This window comes from Thamnophis sirtalis, unplaced genomic scaffold (genome assembly GCF_051295495.1).
Source record: "Thamnophis sirtalis isolate CommonGarterSnake01/CBP01778 unplaced genomic scaffold, rThaSir2_p1.2 scaffold_11, whole genome shotgun sequence".
Taxonomy (NCBI): Eukaryota; Metazoa; Chordata; class Lepidosauria; order Squamata; family Natricidae; genus Thamnophis; species Thamnophis sirtalis.
The window spans coordinates 30,994,342-31,014,438 of NW_028261391.1; the positions used below are offsets into that span (position 1 = coordinate 30,994,342).

General features: G+C 37.6%; 2 protein-coding genes and 1 long non-coding RNA gene across 10 annotated transcripts in view; 1 reads left to right on the top strand and 2 right to left on the bottom strand.

The window, feature by feature from the left end:
* Positions 1-1,397: 1,397 nt before the first annotated feature.
* MRPL44 (mitochondrial ribosomal protein L44) lies at positions 1,398-11,496 on the bottom strand. Its single transcript, XM_014053747.2, has 4 exons — positions 11,275-11,496; positions 7,608-8,076; positions 4,556-4,734; positions 1,398-1,681 (listed from the first exon to the last, which is right to left on the bottom strand). The coding sequence occupies exons 1-4, from the start codon at positions 11,436-11,438 to the stop codon at positions 1,510-1,512; spliced, it is 984 nt and encodes a 327-aa protein (XP_013909222.2). The 5' UTR covers positions 11,439-11,496; the 3' UTR covers positions 1,398-1,509.
* On the top strand, positions 11,492-18,552 carry LOC148043588 (uncharacterized). The gene is made up of 2 exons (XR_015698021.1): positions 11,492-11,577; positions 18,297-18,552. It is a non-coding gene; the product is annotated as an uncharacterized LOC148043588 (long non-coding RNA).
* MFF (mitochondrial fission factor) overlaps positions 13,899-20,097 on the bottom strand; it is a 32,468-nt gene continuing 26,269 nt past the window's right edge. For 6 of the 8 annotated variants that reach the window (XM_087725467.1, XM_087725470.1, XM_087725473.1 and 3 more), the window contains 3 exons: positions 17,927-17,989; positions 16,608-16,692; positions 13,899-15,148 (listed from right to left, as the gene is read on the bottom strand). In XM_087725467.1, the coding sequence (XP_087581593.1) occupies positions 15,017-15,148; positions 16,608-16,692; positions 17,927-17,989 (280 nt within the window). In that variant the 3' untranslated portion in view covers positions 13,899-15,016. The remainder of the gene's footprint in view (positions 15,149-16,607; positions 16,693-17,926; positions 17,990-20,097) is intronic. The other 2 variants (XM_087725472.1, XM_087725474.1) reach the window with 1 other exon arrangement.

Sequence of the window (20,097 nt, forward strand, 5' to 3'; positions counted from 1 at the left end):
AAATTGTTTGAACCTACTCTGTGGGTGTGGCCTCCTTTGTGGGAGTGGCTTGCCACCCATGTGACTGGATGGGAGTGGCTTGTCGCCCATGTGACCGGATATGAAGATGCCGACGACACTTGTCAGAACCACCTTAAATTACCTCACAGCACTGGCATGCATAAGAATATGATGTAAACTTGTTTTTTAAAAGGCATCTTTGGTTTGCATTAAAACAACTTCAACACACGCAATGTTCTGATTGCACCACAAATGCAGTAGTCATCCTTGCCTTTCATAGAGGCATTGAGTTTTATAAATATGAGCATGATAGTGTAGAATAATCATATCCAAGGACCAGTGGTGGGTTTCAAAAAATTTTGGAACCTCTTCTGTAGGTGTGGCCTGCTTTCCGGGTCCACTGGTGGAACCTCTTCTAACCGGTTCTACTGAATAGATGCGAACTGGTAGGAACCCACCTCTGATACAAGTAGTCTTTCACATGCAAAGCTGTGTTTTATCACTGTATTGTGACTCTTTCCAAACACATAATTGTTGTAAATTGTCCACCAGACTCATTCTCAATGAGCTGGAACTTTAAGATTCAGAATTATCAGCAGTGTATGCAGCAAGGGATATTGTATGTTTTATCATGCAATGTATATATCCAGAACATCAAATAATTACTTTCTATATATGTTGAAATACAGTATTCTTATTTCTGTAAATATATTATGAATATATGGTTTATTTCATTCCAGCAGAGTTCTCATATCTTGACAAAGAGCAGGTGTAGTAGAATCATTCGGTTGGTATCAGCACAGAATCTGTCCTTTTCTCCCTCAGTCCCATGTAAATTGTATGTGAGATTATTCTATAGTTTATAGATGGTGATGTCACTTTACGGAGGAAATTCAAGAGGTTTGAACACTACAAGAGCTTTCCATTGTAATAAAAGCTGAAATAGAAATATATTCACACATAGGTGAATGTTTTTAAAGTTGTGTCAAGTGGTCTACTTTCTAAATATGTGCGGGGATCCCTTGAATGCATAATTGAAACATGTGATATTGTACAATCACTATTGCTCTAGTGAGATTACACATGAGAAATTCCTAGTAGATGTTCATAGTCCTTGCAAATGTATTTAACAGATTAGAAACTTTGATGGAAATTAGGTAAAGATTGCAAATTTCTGAGATACAAATGCAAAAAGTTGAACCTGGATAAAGAAACAAACCCAACTACAAATTCACTTGGGAGATCATAAAAATGGCACAAATTTAATTTTAGCTCTCCATCAAGAAATGAAATATACAATCCCTTTCTTTGGGTTGACAATGCACATATTCACAGTATTAGGAAATGAAGAGTTGCTTTCCACAACAATGAAATGAATGCAGATATCTTATGAATCCTTGGATAGAACATTTTTATTCAAAGCATTTTAATTTAGATAAAAGGGAACAGAAGAGAAAAAAGTTCTTGCTGAAATGCAGTATTGTTGCAAATGGACCTGACTTTTTTTGCCTAACTACTGCTAATAGCTTTTTCAGCTTTCTTCTTATATTCTAAAGAAGTGTAATGCCAGGGTTGTCTGTTCTCAGTGAAGCCATAAAGTTTCCGCAAGGCCACTCGAGCAGCCTCTTCTTCAGCAGCCAATATTGTTTCACCAGTACCTTCAGCTAGAAACTTCTTATCACTGAAAAGAGAAGAAATACCTTTATGAAGTCTATGATTATGCAACTGATCAATCAGATTAGGCAACATGATCTGTTAACTTAAGAGAAAGCTTTAGTATAAAGGGCACATAGGCTCTAAATCAAATACTGAAAAACTGGTAGCTCAAATAGCTCCTTGGGTATAAAATTATCCCAACAAGCATGAAATAATACTGTGAAAAATAATTTTAGTCTATTATTTGATCTTTGTATAAACTGAATTGAAATACTTTCTGCATTTCTTTTACGAAACCTATATGCTCAATTGTTTTGTAGTGATTGCATGCAATATATTGAAATGAAAATTAATAAATGAAATATTAGATCCTGATTTTGCTCCTATAAAACAATCAAAATATCAAGAAAGATGGTCTGGATTTTACAGTGAAAGAACAAAAATTTGTAAATTAATCTCTCCATTTCCTGATAGTATCAACTATAACAATGCAAAGCAATTAACTCCCTTGAATTAATGTGTGTTTATAAATCATATGGTACAATCAAAAATTACAAAACACAAGAAAAGCAATTGTCCATGCAGATCTGAATTTGTAAAATTACTCCACCAAAAATGATCAAGAATAATCCAATATAAAGCAATACAAAAAGACAAGCCTATGATAAAAACAAGATAAAGATTAAATTAGTCTCCAATCTTTTAAAGGCTCAAATGCTATAGGAGTAGCTCAAAAGCAATTTGAGTGAGCTTAACCAAATAATTATAATGGTTATGACACCAATATTTTTGAACTACAGGTGAAACTCTAAAAAATAGAATATTGTGCAAAACTTCATTTATTTCAGTAATGCAATTTAAAAGGTGAAACTAATATATGAGATAGACTTATTACATGCAAAGCAAAATAGTTCAAGCTGTGATTTGTCATAACTGTGATGATTATGGCTTACAGCTCATGAAAATCCCAAATCCACAATCTCAGAAAATTAGAATATTACATGCAATCAATAAAACAAGGATTGTACATAGAACAATATCGGACCTCTGAAAAGTATAAGCATGCAGATGTACTCAGTTCTTGGTTTGGGCCCCTTTTGCAGCAATTACTGCCTCAATGCGGTGTGCAATGGAAGCTATCAGCCTGTGGTACTGGTGAGGTGTTATGGAATATCAGGATGCTTCAATAGGGGCCTTCAGCTCTTCTGCATTGTTCAGTCACATGTCTTTTATCTTTCTCTTGGCAATGCCCCATAGATTCTCTATGGGGTTCAGGTCAGGCGAGTTTGCTGGCCAATCAAGCACAGTAATCCCACGGTCATTGAACCAGGTTTTGGTGCTTTTGGCAGTGTGGGCAGGTGCCAAGTCCTGCTGGAAAATGAAGTCAGCATCCCCATAAAGTTCGTCTGTGGAAGGAAGCATGAAGTGCTCCAAAATCTCCTGGTAGACGGCTTCGTTGACCCTGGACTTAATGAAGCACAGTGGACCAACACCAGCAGATGACATGGTTCCCCAAATCAACACAGACGGGAAACTTCACACTGGACTTCAAGCATCTTGCAGTGTGTGCCTCTCCATTCTTCCTCCATACTCTGGGTCCTTGGTTTCCAAATGAGATGCAAAAGTTGCTCTCATCAGAAAAGAGGACTTTGGATCACTGAGCAACAGACCAGGTCTATTTTCCTTTAGCCCAGGTAAGACGCTTCTGACGTTGTTTGTTGTTCAGCAGCAGCTTGACAAGAGGAATACATTTGAAGCCCATGTCCAGGATCCGTCTGTGTGTGGTGGCTCTTGATGCACTGACTCCAGTCTCAGTCCACTCCTTGTGAAAGTCCCCAACACTTTTGAATGGCCTTTTCCTGACAATCCTCTCCACACTGCGGTCATCCCTGCTGCTTGTGCACATTTTTCTTCCACATTTTTCTCTTCCACATAACTTTCTATTAATGTGCTTTGATACAGCACTTTGGGAACATCCAACTTATTTTGCAATTACCTTTTGAGTTTCCCTCCTTATGGAGGGTGTCAATGGTGGTTTTCTGCACAACTGTCAGATCAGCAGTCTTTCCCATTATTGTGATACCTACTGAACCAGACTGAAAGACCATTTGAAGGCTCAGGAACCCTTTGCAGGTGTTATGGCTTAATTAGCTGATTAGAGTGGGACACTTTGAGCCTAGAATACTGCACCTTTTCACAATATTCTAATTTTCTGAGATTGTGGATTTGGGGTTTGTAAACCATAATCTTCACAATTATGACAAATCACGGCTTGAACTATCTTGCTTTGCATGTAATAAGTCTATCTTACATATTAGTTTCACCTTTTAAGTTGCATTACTGAAATAAATGAACTTTTGCATGATATTATAATTTTTCGAGTTTCACCTGTATACTGCAAAGTCATCATTCCTGAAATAGAGTGTCAGAAACATGTCTCTTCAAGTCAGAAATCACTCTTATCTTGTAGAGATGTAAGCTGGGAAAGGGACAATGAATAGCACTTATTCTTTAGAGAACAGAAACCAACAAAAATATATAACTTTACAAGCTATGATATACACTGCAAATAACTGGGAATATGAAAAGCTAGTTTATATTTTATTATCACTTATATGAAGTAGAATTGGAATTCTACTGGAGGATCCACGTGCCAAGGCAACCTGAATGCAGCATGTTTATCAGAGGCCAATCAGTTCTTCTCCTGACGTTATACTATTACTTTGAGCCATTCTGCTCCCTATCAATGGACACTAGTAAACTGCCTAAGTTTATGCATGTTTTATTTTCTACATGAAATTCCATTCCAGCATATGTATTAAATATATGTAACCGGCAAGACAGGAGTCCACCTTCAGTACATAGTAGCAAGTCTAAATCATCCTGAAATCTTACTAACCAATATAACCCAACAAAGAACAAGGGTAGAGCAGTGGTAGCTCCTGACTGCCTGGTTAGCCTTGGTTCTGGAGCAGTTATATCCCTCTTGGCCAGTTCTTCCAGCAGCAAGCCCATGGGGTTTACAACGTTCCACATCTCAAACAGTTCCTTTCCTATCAATTGAGGGATGAAGAAGTCCTGTAAACATATTAAAAAGAAAATATTCTGAGTTACTTTAAAATAATAGCAATAATCATTATTGATATAGATAATACAGATAGACCTCAACTTGCAAACATTTAGCAACAGTTCAAAGCTATAACAACACTGAAGAGTGACTTACAACTGGTCCTTGCACTTATAACCATCGCAGCAAGTGATCAAAATTTGGGCACTTGGAAACTGGCATGTATTTATGAGCACATTAACATGATGATCATCTTCACTCTTCCTAGCCAGCTTCTGACAAGGAAAGTCAATGGGGGAAGCCTGATTTGTTTAATGACTATATAAGCCCCTTAACAACTGCAGTGACTCATTTAAAAACCATGGCAGAAAAGGTCACAAAATTAGGTTTGACTCATTTAACCACCACCTTGCTTAGCAACAGAAATTCTAATCCCAATTATTGTCATAATTTGAGAACTACGTATACACTCTTCTTTCAAAGAAAAAAGAACTCTTATTTACTAGGGTATATTTTTGTAATGCTTAGTTAATACTGCATTATAACACTATAAATCTACCTCTTAAGCATTGAGATAATTTTTATTAACTAACAACATAACATAATACAACACAAATATAGAGAAATGTCTATAGATTAAAATGCAGACACATTGTAAAATAGCTTGGGAGGCAAGAAAAGCCATGACATGTTTAATTTTCACAAAATAATCAAAATTAAGTGAAATTAAACACTAAGGAAGCCTATAGACTATGTCAAATATAAACTTTCTGAAATCATCTTCTATAAAATCAACTTCCCTGAAGGATAGTTATATAAAATAGCATTTACTAACTAACTAACTAACTAACTAACTAACTAACTAACTAACTAACTAACTAACTACGGTGTTTCCCGAAAATAAGACAGGGTCTTATTTTCTTTTGCCCCGAGCCTTGGGCTTATTATAGGGGAGGGCTTATTATTTTCTGGGGCAGGTGAGAAGCAAGGCGCATCTCTTACCTTTCCAGCTCTGTTGCGTTCCTCGCCATTGTGCTCAGGGAAGCCGCTGGTAAAAAAAAACCTTCTTGCGAGTTCAATCAAACTTCTTGAAGTTGTGAGAAGGTTTTTTTTTTAATTTTTTACCAGGGGCTTCCCTGGACACAATGGCAAGGAATGCAACGGATCTGGAAAGGTATAAGAGGAGTGCCTCACGGCCCAACACCGCCCACCTTGCCGCAATGGTAAAGGCAGCCTGCCTGGTTCCCTTCCCCACTGTCCCTTTAGCAAGGGGTGGCAGGTGGGGGGAGAGAAGCGAGGCGTGCCTTACCTTTCCAGGTCTGTTGCATTCCTCGCCCTTTTGTCCAGTGAATCCCCTTGTAAAAAAATCCTCATGACTTCAACTTGCGAGGTTTTTTTTACATGGGGCTTCAATGGGCAAAAGGGAGAGGAACACAGCAGAGCTGTCAGTCTCTGGTAGCGCTAGGATGTGTGTCTTGCTTCTCTCCCCCACCTGCCATCACTCACTAAAGGGATGGCGGGGAAGGGAACCTGGCAGGCTGCCTTTACCATTAGGGCAAGGCGGGTGGTATTGGGCCGCGAGGCGCGCCTCTTATCTTTCCAGGTCCATTGTGTTCCTCGTCCTCTCATCCAGTGAAGACCCTTGTAAAAAAAAAACCTTGCGAGTTGAACTCACAAGGTTTTTTTTCAAGGGGATTCACTGGACAAAAGGGCAAGGAATGCAACGGACCTGGAAAGGTAAGAGGTGTGCCTTGCTTCCCCCCCTCCACCTGCCATCCCTCACTAAAGGGATGATGGGGAAGGGAACCAGACAGGCTGCCTTTACCAGTGGTGTTTTTTGCACGAGAAGGAACAGATGGGAGGGGGTGATCGCATTGCTGCCCTGCTGCTGTTTTTGCAGCGGGCTTTTTTTGCATGGAAGGGAAGGGCGGAGGTGGAAGCACTTTGCTTTGCCTGTCGCTGTTTTTGCGGTGAGCTCTTTTTGCGTGGGAGGGAGGGGCGGGAGGTGCAAGCACTTTGCTTCACCTACTGCTGTTTTTGCGGTGAGCCCTCTTTTTGCCCCGCAAGCTGTATCAGTAGGTGGTACAGTGGTAATGGTGGGGACCGGTTGCGCATGCACTTAAATAGTTAGGGGTGGGCTTATTTTTTGGGGAGGGCTTATGGCGCATGCTCTGAAAAGCCCGATTGGGCTTATTAGCAGGGTATGTCTTATTTTGGGGGAAACACGGTAACTAAGTAACTAACCTAACTAACTACTAACCACCACTAGATATTTTGTGAGGCTTACATTATTAATCCTGTAGAGCAGTAAGGGCACTGTTGGCCTAAAATAAATGCTTTCACAGCCTCCATGTAATCAACAAACAAATAAAGCATAATACTGGGCTAAAATTCTGGCACATATTTGGATCTCTACATGTAATTTCCCAGTACTTTTTCCAAGTCTTTAATATCATTTTGCATATTAGGAAGAAAGATTTTTTTAAAATTCTCTTAATATGTGTTCTGCTTATCTAATTTGCAAATTTGTATCAGAATATTGCACTCATGCAAATATTGTGTTAGAAAAACTCTGGATCCCCAATTTCAATTGTTTATGAAGAAAAAATGTTGCCAAAATTTGGTAGTGTGATAGTATATGAAATGCTTTGTTTTCTTAAGGGTACAATGTTTTTTGACAGCCTCTCCTCTAAGTAATCTTGTCTATTAACTCATTAAACCAATTTTATCTCACTCTTATTAAGTAAAACCTCAAAGGCAGTTGAAGATTAATCTATTAATCCTTGAACAATCTTATATTTTCTTATGCATTTTACTAGCTTTGTAATTTTGGATGGATACAAAGATCATAACCATAACGTTACATTCTGTAATAATTACTTACCCTAACAAAGATCTCTGTCCTTTGAGAGCTGTTACTTTGCAGCAAGACTCCTATTACAGCAAAAAAAGTCGTCTGCAGCACCTTAGGTGGCACGGGAAATTCTGCACAAAGTGTCAAGTCTTGCAAAGATAGGTTTCTAGCAATGTAGGATACTATTTCTTCACTGGTGAGATAGTTAACAAGTGCCTCAATGCCAGCAGGTGGCATTTTTGGAAAGGCTTCTTCAAAGCATTGTGTGAGATAAGAGTGTGAAAAGGAAGCTCCCTGTAAAGAAAGTTCCTGATTGTCCTGAAGATCAAGAGCAAGGTTTTCTTTTTCTAGTCCAAGTTCTTGGCGTTTAGATTCTTCATTTTTTATATAGCAAGGATTAACAAATGCAGTTTTGAGTTGGTTGACTCGGAATGTTTCATGTATCCGGTGGCCAAAAGCTTCTATTTCTGCATGGTAATCCCAGTTAGGCTTCTCAGACCTACATAAAAGGAGTGCAGAAATAGAGAAACAAATATATAAAAAATAGTCTAATCAAGACAAATTTCATGGTGAGACTAAGGCTATCAAGTATCTTATTCCAACTACTGTACTCTTAAAAACCAGTATTGGAATTCTGGTTGTATATATTTGAAAATCTTCACTGTGGAAATCAAAGATATGTTGTGGGAAAAGACAATTTCAGAACCCAAACTGATTACTGTGAGCAAACATACCATATTTTGGACTATAAGGCGCATCGGAGTATAAGACACACTTTAATTTTTGGGGAGGAAAATAAGGGGGAAGAAATATGCCTCTGCCTACCAGCATCCATCACTATTCATCTGGCTAGTGTCCTTGCAGCAAACAGCAAATGGCCTGGTCAGCTTCAGCACATTATGCAGCCTGATTCAGCAGCAGCAGCTGATTGGCGGGTGGAATACCCCCAATCAGCTGTTCCAGGCTGCAGGGATTGCCACAGACCATCGCACCTCTGTGCCTCATGTTTTGGGGCGGTTTCAGGCGGCAGGGATCCTCACTTCCACTCAGATTTTGATAACAAACAGCACAGATCTTTTTAGCCATTTAAAATAAACTCTATCACCCACCGCACATTTACCTGGAGTGGGTAGGGTGGGGTATGATTTTCATGGGGGCAGAAGAGGGACTTGACATCAAAGGCTCCACTCCCAAGATGCCCCCGTCTTCCTACCAATAGCCGTAGGCGTTGAAAGCCTGGCTTTCTCGCAGCAAGGCCTGATAGAGATGCAGCACTTCAGTCCTCCTGGATGCTGTCATCTTGTATGCCGGGCTTCCCAGCAAGCTCCCTGTGCCTTTGCTGCTTCGGTTGGAGCCTGATTCCTGAAGTGGCTCTGGGAAGTACGGAGGTCAGGACTTGTTTGACAGATCTGGCCAGGAGGAAAGAGAAGGTGAATCTGCAGGGAAGGAAGAGGAGGGCACGCAACTCTGTGATGTGCATCAGGGAACCGAGGAAGAAAGAATTTTCAGGTGGCAGCATTGGCTGCATGCCCCGTTTTTGGAATAGGGAAGGAAAGCATTTTTGGAACAGTGGCGCCACCTGAAAATGCTTTCCTCCCCGGTTCTCTGATGCACATCACAGAGCCGCGCACCTGCTCCTCCTTCTCTGCAGATTCACCTTCTCTTTCCTCCTGGTCAGATCCGTCGCCTGGGCCAGGAGCAGAAACTGACTGCCCTTTGCCTGGGTCATCTGGAGAAGGGGCAGGCAGAGCGGCAAGCCGCCTTGCCTTACACCTCCTGCGCAGTGTCCGCTTTGCCAACCGAGTCCCGACCTTTGCGCTTCCCAGGGAAGAATGCTTCGATGACAGTTAATTAAATGATAAAATGACCTCTAAAAACTCAACCTGAGAGTTAAGTCTGACTGACAGCAATAGTCTTCTTATCAAAATTTACATCCATATTTTGAGACAAAGATATCAGATACATCCATAACAGTCCAAATTAGCATTCAGGTATTGACTTGAAAATGGACTTTCATATGCATGTTTTGTTTACCAAGTGTGAAAGGTAAGCAAGAAAAAGCAGGCTGGACTGGCTACAGTTATATTTGCAAGTGATGTGTCTCTTTTTCTATAAACCACTAGCAGAACTAGTAAATTACAACTTCATTTACCATCATATAATAATCCGGATGATTTATGAGTAATGATAGATTAAGAATTTGAAATAAAAATTGCTAAGAGAAGTACCACAACTTTAGAAGCACCACAATGTTGATGCCATTATAAAGTCTGAAAGCAAGGAATACTTAAGTAGTATTTTATTGTAACTGGGAGAAATGTAATAGCTGGTCTACTTTTCAACATAAGATATTCCACAAAAATCCTAAAATTGTGTCAACTAGCAATACCCAGCCAAATATAAATTGACAGAGAAGAAATTGAAATAATAGATTTTATCTTCCTAGATTCAAGTATGGATTATATATAATCAAGGGCTTATAGTCAAGAAAGAAATTTTAGACAAAACATTAAACTGCAATGACATCATATTTTATGCATTAAAATAATTCTATACTGTAAATGCTATGATTTTTTGAGCTGTAACTATGGCTGTAAAGATTGGATTATTGGATGAACAAAGAAAAAACTTGTGTCTGAACTGTGGTGCTGGAGAAATTAGAATATTTTAGATTGCAATGAGAATAAATAATTCAATATTAAAGAAAAATCACTATTTAGTGGAATTCCACTGTTTACTGGAATCACCAATAATCAATTTTCTAAGATAAATTTACAGACATTTCTAAAATTCTGTTTTCACTTTGTCACTATGGGGTACTGAGGGGGAAAAACCACTAGAATCAGGTTGCAGCACAACAAAATTGACAAAAGTGAAGAGGGTCTGAATACTTTCTGAATATACTATATATGTGTGGGAGGTTATGAATTGACAACTACATTACTTTCCTCTATCTTTTGTGCATCAAAATCCTCATTCAAAAACATGTAGAAATTACTGAAGATTATTTTAATAAGAACTGAAATCATAATGAAGCACTTCTTCAAAGACTGGTTTTATGTGTGTTTAATCTTGTTGCTGTTATTTAGACTTTAAATAGGAAGAACAGGGAAAATTCATGTCAAATTCTTAAATTCAAAACAGTTTTTGCTTTTTCCACTTTTTTTTTAAAAAAAGGATGCCAGGCTAAACCACAGCCATCCTCAACTGCATAAGTATTTGCTTGTATACCCAGAGGCTTTTTAAACTTCACAACTTTATGAGTGACATTCAACTTTCAGAATTCCCAAAACCAGAATTGAAGTCCATTTATCTTAAAGTTACATTTGAAAAAAAACACTAGTTTAGGTAAAGCCTCCATTTACCCGCCCGGTGCTCGTCTTCCTGCAAACTGGATATACTCTGGAGCTGGGTTTTCCAACCTTGGCAACTTTAAGACTTGTGGACTTCAATTCCCAGAATTCCTCAGCCAGCAAAGCTTAGAGACCCCCTGCTCTGGAGATGCCTGCCTCTCGGCCTTCTTCTGCTTTCTCTCCCAAGCAGCAAAGGCAGCCACTGCAGCAGCCCGAGTCGAGCTGGGACTTTAAAACTCCAAGCTCCGGCCAAAGCTTGCCGTGTTGCGAATAGAAGAAGCTTTTCCCTGAAGCTAAACCTGCATCTAATCCCGTGAGTCCCTCCCAATCCAAGACCCACTTACCGGCGCCTGGGGGGCTCCAGCAAACGCTGCTGCTCCAGGTAAGCTTGGAGCCACAGCTTTTTGTTTCGACGCGGCTGAGCACGAAGCAACGCGGCTCCGTTCGCCGCCGCGAACAGCCGCTGAGAAGACTCGAGAAGCAGCGAGCGTAAGAGCATCGACGCCATCGTACCCGGGGGGAACCTTGATTTAGCGCCGGCTGGAAACTCGGGCCACTTCCTTTCTGGTCCGGCTGAGTTCCGGGGTCAGAGCTGATTTCTAGCGAATGAGACAGCGCTGCTTTATAAACATGGCCGGTTCAAAAAGGTACATCATAACTAGATAGCAGTTCTGCGACCCGGTCGAATGCCAAATACAATGAAGGTCTGAAAATTCAGGTTTATAAACTTTCCGCAATTACCAAGAGTTGCGTGCCAGTATCTACTTAGCGGGCTATTATCTGTACTGTAGCCAAAAGTACAAACGGCTACTTTATTTTCAACATTATGAGAATGAAAAAAGCGTGACAGTGGGAGAGCTACTGAGGGATGATGATGATGCTTTTATTTATTTATTTATGAGATTTTCAATGAAGTTTTCAAATAGTAACAAAGTTGTCTAATCTCTAAAAGCTAAACAGGATTAGACTGACTAATGCATTCAAGGGCTGTAGGCTAAACTGGAAAAAGGCTAAAACCCAGCTACAGAATATAATACAATAAACATTCAGATTGAACTATAGCAAGTGTGTATTGAAGTCAAATTTAAAACAAATACATAATTGTTGTATAAAAGTCCTAAACCTGCTGTAAGATTAAAACCTAAAATTTAGTTTTTAGTTTACTTTATTGTCATTGCACCTAATATGAAATTAAATGCCATCTTCAGTGTACATTATAACCAGTGGTGGGTTTCAATTTTTTTTAGAATTTCTGCAGGTGTGGCCTGCTTTGTGGGAGTGGCTTGCCGGCTATGTGACCGAGTGGGAGTGGCTCACCAGCCATGTGACTGGATGGGCATGGCCAACTTGTAAAATGTGGTGACTCATTTAACAATGCTCTTGCTTAGCAACCAAACTGTTGGCTCAGAAACCCTGGCATTTGAAGCACGCAAGTCTTAAAGCTGTCATGTTACAAGATGCTTGCACCCCTAACCCTTTAGAAAAAAAAAAAACCAGGGATGTTCAAACTTGACAGCTTTTAAGACTTATGGACTTCAACACCCAGAATTCCTCCTCCAGTCATGTTGGTTCAAGAACTCTGGCATTGAAGTGTGCAAGGCTTAAAGCTGTCAAGTTAGAAGACCCTTGCACTCCTAACCCTTTAGAAAAAAAACCCCCAGGCACATTCAAACTTGATAGCTTTAAGACTTTAAGGTTTAGCTAGGACTCTTAGAGGTAGGCGGGGCGATTGGTGAGCCAGCCAATCAGTGAGCGGTGGGCGGGGAAAGCGAGGTGCGGACGGGGGGGAGGGAGGGAGCTGGAACTGGTTCTAAATGGCACAGTAGATTTCTGGAACATCTTCTATAGAACTGGCAGGAACCTACATGATTATAACTATACAAATAAAACCCAAACACACATCCTTCACATTCTATATTAGTGATGGCTATCCTTTTTGTCATATGCCGAAATTGTGTGTGTGCGCATGATAGCGCGTGTGTGCTTGCACCCACAATGCAATGTGCCCCACCCCTGTGCATGCGTGTGGAACCGCCACCACAGCGGGGTGAGGGCATTTTTGCCCTCCCCAGACTCTGAAACTTTCCTTGAGCCTCCTGGGGAGCAAAAATGCCCTCCCCGGGCTTCGGAGGCACTCCCTGAAGCCTCCTGGCACCAAATACAGAGCATGGGGGGGAACCTCCCCCACGCTCTTCCTGCCGCAACGCATGCGTGCTTCTCCCACGTGTGGCTGACCCGGCAGGAGGCGCATGCACATGCACAGTGGAGCTGACCTGAATGAAGGCTCGCATGCCCACAAAGAGGGCTCTGCGTGCCACCTGTGGCATGTATGCCATAAGTTCGCCATTATGGTTATATATAATTGAATTGAAAACCCTATTTTGCATTAATATTGCACTATATAGTAGAATTCAGTATAGTTACTGCCCTGGGATAGCAGCTGCTTTTCAGCCTATTTGTCCTTGTTTTAGTGCCATTTTTGCTCCCTCTTCCCAAAATTCTTGGCAAACCTAGAGTTTTAAGGCTATGTCCTGAAAGTAGCTATTCCAAATGGAATCCATTTATATATCCATTTATTTAGTATCATTACACACTGAGTAAATTAGGGAACACCAAACTCAAAATGGTTTTTTCACAGAATAAGGAGTTCATTGCCTCTTCTACATCTGTTGTCAAAATTTTAATTTAATTTCCCGACTGGTGTATCCAAACTAGCAGTAGACAGTGTGGTAGCTGTGGATTGCAACTCATCTAACCCAGCAAATGTAGCCAAAAGAGACAGATTAAGGACAGTATTTATGGTTCAAAAGATATTTTAAAAATCTTGTTTCTTATACTTAAGTCTTAATAAAAATATAATAAGTATTATTGCTCAGGCATATTGCCTATGGCAAAAATAATGAAAAAAGTTTTAATTCATGGGTAAGAATTCTAACAAAACTACCAAAAATGATAACAGATACAATACTTTGGCAGACACTACAAAGGTATTTTAATAAAATATCAGGAAACATTTAACTGAGGCATTCATTTCATCTAATCTTTAATTATAGAAATCATTAAAGGACTGAACTTTGTTTTTCACAGTTCACAAATGCTTTTCATGTCAACATTTTATTATTTTACATCACTTTCCAAGAAGGTAGACCTTTCAAAATAAAACACATGGCGAACATTAGTATAGGAAAATAATGTATGTGCAAATGGTTGTACTCAATGTGTAAGAACAAACAAGAAAATAACCACTTAAATAGAAACAGTGATTTGAAATGCTTTGTAGAAATAAAGAAATAAAAGATGTCTTAACTCAAAATAAAAAGTTAAGTAGTTCCAATTGCAAGTTTCCACATACCCAAAGAACAAAGAATACAATTCAGTGCACTGATAAGAAATTACAATCTCTTTACTTTTATGAATTACACTACTGTTGGTACATTGTTCCATAATCTTTGAATCACTCAAACAGACTTGCTTAAAATTTTATTTTTCAAGGAAAAAAAAGCAAAATTAAAGCTAAACAACATTTTACACATACCTCTGGATAATCTGTTGACATTCTAGCAAATAATGGTTTTAGACAATATGTACACATGCCAGAATGAGAGATACAGATAAATTAGGATGCCACTTAATCTGGCAAACCACCGCAAAAAAAAATTTGGTAAACAAAACAAGTGCAATTAGTTAACAATAAATGTGCTGTATTTAATAATACAAAAACAATGAAAAACCTACTGTAAATTACACCATTTTGTAGATTATTTGAAAAATCCACGTTTATCTTTCTATGCAAAGAGAAGTGTCTGTAGATACCTTTACAGGATAAAGACATTTCCATTTGCAAAATAATACAGTTCAAATGTACATTATCATGCAAAAAAAATGTTAACAGAATGTTACAGCAATTTGAAAAAAAATGTCCAAGCATCCTTTTAACACTGTAATATGTTACACTTTTTTTTCAGTGGCAAACATTTCCAGTGCATGGGTCATAAGTCACCATACAATTCAGAGACAGGAACAAAGGGCTTTGTAATTTTTTTTAATTTCCCCACTGTCAGATCTTTTTAAATGTAGAAGTAATTTTTAGCGCCGAAACCAAAGCCAACTATTTAGTAGCCAAAAAGCTACAGTGATTGAATACATGATCATCTCCCTTTTAGCTCGCTCTTTATTTTCTTCTTCCAGAAGTTGTAGGCGGCGATTAAGTTTTATTATCTAAAAGAGAAAAGAGAAAACGAAATATTAATATTTTCCACAATTGATCAAGCAGAGTCTGTCAATATAGGACTTCAATCCAATAGAAGTCCTGTTTTCAGTAAGATAATACTCCTGGTTCTTATAGTCTTAGAATTTGGGCTACATTTTATTTCATATTCTATATGCATATTAACAAATTCATATTTTTATCTCTTACATTTCACTACTTTTATCACATCTTTTCTTGCAGGGAGCTACTGCAGTCATGATGTATCATTAACACTCTGTTTCCATATGTACTATTCCTCAGTATATAAATCCTTGAATTAAAAGTGCAATTGGGACTGAATTTCTGGTTGCAAGTTGCCAAGGTCACATGTTGAGGCACAATTTTATAATATTTTTGTAGTCATTAAATGAATCACCACAGATATTAAGTAAATCCACAATCATAGAGCAAACACCATGTTCATAAGTGGAAACCCATCGTTTCAAACAGGTGTTTTGCCAGGAACAGGTAAAAACATCACAAATAATGTCTCCATGGTATGGTGCAACAGATCGTAAACATAAGCTGGTTGCCAAACACCTGAACTGCAGGCTTATGACCATGGAGATGGCAATACATTTGACGATGGGCAGAAGTACATTATAGGTACATCACACCCATTCTGGTCCTGTCATAAGTTTGACTGCTCATTAGTTGAGGATTATTTGTAATTATTGCAATTTTAAATATTTTTCTAGGCTTTTAATTTTAAATATTTGTGAAAGCTTTCTGGTCTTGCAGTTCAACCCCTTTTCTAGATTTATTTATAATTCATTATTCAGCTTTGTAACAAATAATACAAAAAACTTTACAATATATGAAGAATGACACAACATAAAATGCATGAATGAATCTTGATTTGAGGCCCTAATGGGGAGCATCACACTAGAGGTAATTGATGAGTTAAAGGGCAATTCTACCAACCCCTCACTCCCCATCTTTTAACTATAATTTTATCTTGATTAGTATTTCCATTTTTATTGACTAAGAGTTTTTTAGTTGTAGGAATTTTAATCTTTTAATGCCGCAAGCTGTCTAGAATTGTTTAGTTATGAGATGGTGGCAAATAAATTCAATAAATAAATAAGATCTTGTATTAAGATTTACTTGTATTAAAACAAGCATAGAGTTTGTTCAACAGCTTGAAACAAAGCAACAGAATATATCTTCTCAACAGCTTCTCCTTTTCAAATCTTTCTACTCATATTTTTGCTGGAACATTCCTATATTTTATTAATATAGAAACTGAGAATGCTGAGAAAACAACTTTGTATAAGAGTTGATAAACTATATTTACAATACCAAATATGAATATACTTATAAATGTTAATGATAATGCAATTCTGGTCCCTTACACCTACATATATTATATGAATTAACTATATTATGTAAGAGTCGCAGCTATAATAGCTGAAGAATTTTAGATACCTGTCGTCTTAAAGAAGCAGCATCCACAACTGTCATATCTTCTGATGCTCCTTCTAATGATGTGTCTATATTTGAAAGAGTATATCTGTATAACAGAAAAAATACAAACATTTGTCAAAGGCACAAAGAGAATTACAGGTGAAATATCATTGCACATATTACCACCTGAAAAACAAACCTTAAAATATTAGACATCATACAAGTAATAATTCGATGCAGCATGTAGAAATGCAACTACTGTACAGCAAAAAAAAAAAAAATTCTGTGAAGTGAAAAATGCTTTAAGTTGTTTGAATTCTAGGTAAAATACAGTATTTAATTCTAGAGTGAAATTATGAGAAGAATTTCAAGAAATAAATGCTAAATATATGCCTCTGAGGATTAGTTATTGGTAATAGCCAATTATCATTAAACACAGAGATTGGGGTATACAAAACCCCCAACATTAATTTATGGTTTGTTTTAAATATCTGTATGTGTTGCTACCTATTATGATTTGTAAGTCATGATTTATAATATACTATGTGAGCAAAGACACTAAAACTTGTTAAGAAAAGTAGTTAAAAAAGAATGTATTAATCTTATGTGAAGAGTGACAGAGCTTGTGATAGGCATACATATTCCATGTTGACAGTATGAGGATGCAACAACAATGAAAATGCACTTTAATTATAAAGTGACACGTAGTCATAAAATTCTGAACACCAAATTTAGATAGCCGGGCAGGAGTTTTAAAAACAACATTTCAACAAAATGTTGCCAATTACATACACAAGCTCAGCATTAAGTAAAAGTATTGATGAGACCTTCATCACTATATGAGTAAGAGGTATAGGAGAGAAGCTTAAATTAATAAGATAGTAGAAAATAAATTCAGGCAAGCCAAGCCAATACAAAAGGGACAGGTGATAATAAAGACATCTTGATCTGAAGGGGGGAAAAAATCAAAAATATTCTAAAAAAGAATTTTAATTCCTAAATCCTGACTAAATAATGCTACAGCAACTACATTGTGATATAGTATCAAGTTATTCTACATAAATGTATCATAGATCACTGGAATCATAAAAACAAAGAGGAAGAATCCTAAAAGCAAACCAAGATCTGTCACACTGAAAACAAAGTTTTAAAGTGTAAATTAGTGAAAAAGGCATCCAACAATAAAAATAAGGACTGAGAAAAAAATAAATTTGAAAAGGAAATTTAGGGGACCAAGCTTTTTAGAGCACTCATAACAACAATATAAAAAAACTATTGAGCAAACTAATTCAGGAACACCTTTGAGAGTTTGCAGAAAAGCTAACTAAATGCAACATTACCTGGCTTCATCGTGATGGCGGCTAGAGGAACTGACAGCTGCTGACCCACCACGTAAGACTGGCCTAAGGCAAGATTTGTAGATATGAAGGAAATAGAAAGGAAAAAAAAAACATGGAGAGAAAAAGTAGAAAAAAAAAAAGCCCTGAAGTCAGATTGTTATTTCTATTATACTTGACATACAGTACTGCAATTACAAATCCTATTTGTATTTAGAAAATATTCCATTTTATAATGGAATATTATATTCCATAACATACAAATGATTTCCCAGATTATGGTTAGCTTAATCTAATTATGATAAACGTCCCATTGATTTCAATTGCCTATTCTATGTACAGGTAAATTTTATCAAAATAATTTCATTTTTAGTCATCTACGGCAAAGTCTGGACAAAGAGCCAAGTCATCAAGCCTGTCTGAAATGCCAGCAAGTTGGGAGCCATCAGTATCTCAGAGAACCTTATTCGAGAAGGCAAGAAATACTGAATTGAAGGCAGACTTTTGGGAGTCCCAACGGATGGCAATGTTTAACTGAAGGAACCCAAAGCACATCAACCCTGCCAAATTGAATCTGTATGTTCATGCATCTATATATTTTTATATTTGTAATAAAATCGCGTATATTACTGGTATTCATTCATTAACTCCAATTTTGCTTTTAATTCACATATAATTTCTAAAATTTCCTGAAACGTTTGAGCAAGCTAAAGTTTTAATACAGACAAACAATAAATGCAGATGCTCATATTTTCACTCATAGCAAGAATAATTTTTAAAAATACTATTTCAATTTTTTTTGTAAAAATCTATGACATAACATTGTCATTTCCCAAAAAATCTTATATAGAGTAACAAAAATAATGGCCAATACAAATCACCAAATATATCAACCGCAAAGATATCATGGGACATTTTTCTAAGACTTAGAGCACACACTTAATATAATCTTTTTAGTCTGACAAGTAACTTATTTCTCCCCAAATCATTAGCCAAGAACTGAGCTAGCGTATGCTTTAAATAATGTATCACAGAATTCTGTTGAAGAGGCAAGAAACACAACATTCACATTTACAAGTAATGCAATTCAAACTGCCATTCTAAAAGGCATATCTACTATTTAATAAAAATTGAAAAGTAAAAATTCCAAGAAATGGTCCTGTCCACAAAGTACATTTTGTCAACAATACATAAGTTATTTGCCACTGTTTTCTTTTGAAAATATTTTCAATTTTCCAATCTAGCCTTAAGGTTTGATAATTCCTAATGTTTTTGCCAACCAAGAACTAGGGCTGTGCAAATCTTTGAAGGGTTATGTTGTTCAAGGTTTGGGCAAACAACCCATTCAGGTTATTTTACAAAGCAAAGTGTGTCCTTCAGTTCTAAGAGCAAAGCAACCATGATGTTCTGCTTCACAATGATCCTAGTTTTTTTCTGCAGAGTTTACACTGTGAGGAAAGTCTGGGAAGATCCTTTGTTGAGCACTGCAGAAGACAGAACTAGCCAGATTTTCCGTGAGTCTGTAGAATCTACCCAATCTAAAGACATCTTGATACATACTAAGATTTTCAAGGTTAGACAGCTTCAGTGCACAATGAATCCTGTAACATGTTGCAAGCCCACTTAGCTAGAAGCATTTTGGCCTGCACTGGGAAAGAAGACTACAGAGGCTTTTCCAGAAGCACTGGCTTGATTTGTGGCAATGTAAATTGCTTCACTGAGATAAAGAGAATTACAATATGTTGTTTCTACTACATGAATGTCATTTGAAGGATAGGCTTACCAAGTAGAGACAAGGTCTAGCCCTGCATTGCTTTACAAGATAATTTGAAATAAGCTTAGATTGGCTAGATGCCACCTGACTGAGAAAAGGAACATTAGTGTATTGTGGATATGCCAAATAGCCAAGCAAGTTTTAGTTATTGAAAATACGGAATTATGTGCTTTTATGAAAAACAGAGAAAACTTCATTAACTAGCCTTGTGTAAAACATCCTATAAAAATCACAACATATTTTGCTTGCTTGCTGTGACTTGCACTGCTGAAAAGGTGTTTGGCACCATCTGAAGAAGTGTGCTGAAGATGAGAGAAAATGGTGAAGATTACCAAGGGACAATAACTAATCATTTCAGAGGATATGGTTGAAGTCCCAGGTGAGGACTGAAGATGAAGAT

Bases quoted from the DNA above. Each gene is read 5' to 3' on its own strand.
- MRPL44 (XM_014053747.2), bottom strand. From the start codon at position 11,438: ATGGCGTCGATGCTCTTACGCTCGCTGCTTCTCGAGTCTTCTCAGCGG. The intron at 4,735-7,607 runs GTAAGTAATTAT...ATATGTTTACAG, and splicing joins GGACAGAGATCTTTGTTAGG to GACTTCTTCATCCCTCAATT. The intron at 1,682-4,555 runs GTTAGTAAGATT...TTCTCTTTTCAG, and splicing joins TTCTTTGTTGGGTTATATTG to TGATAAGAAGTTTCTAGCTG.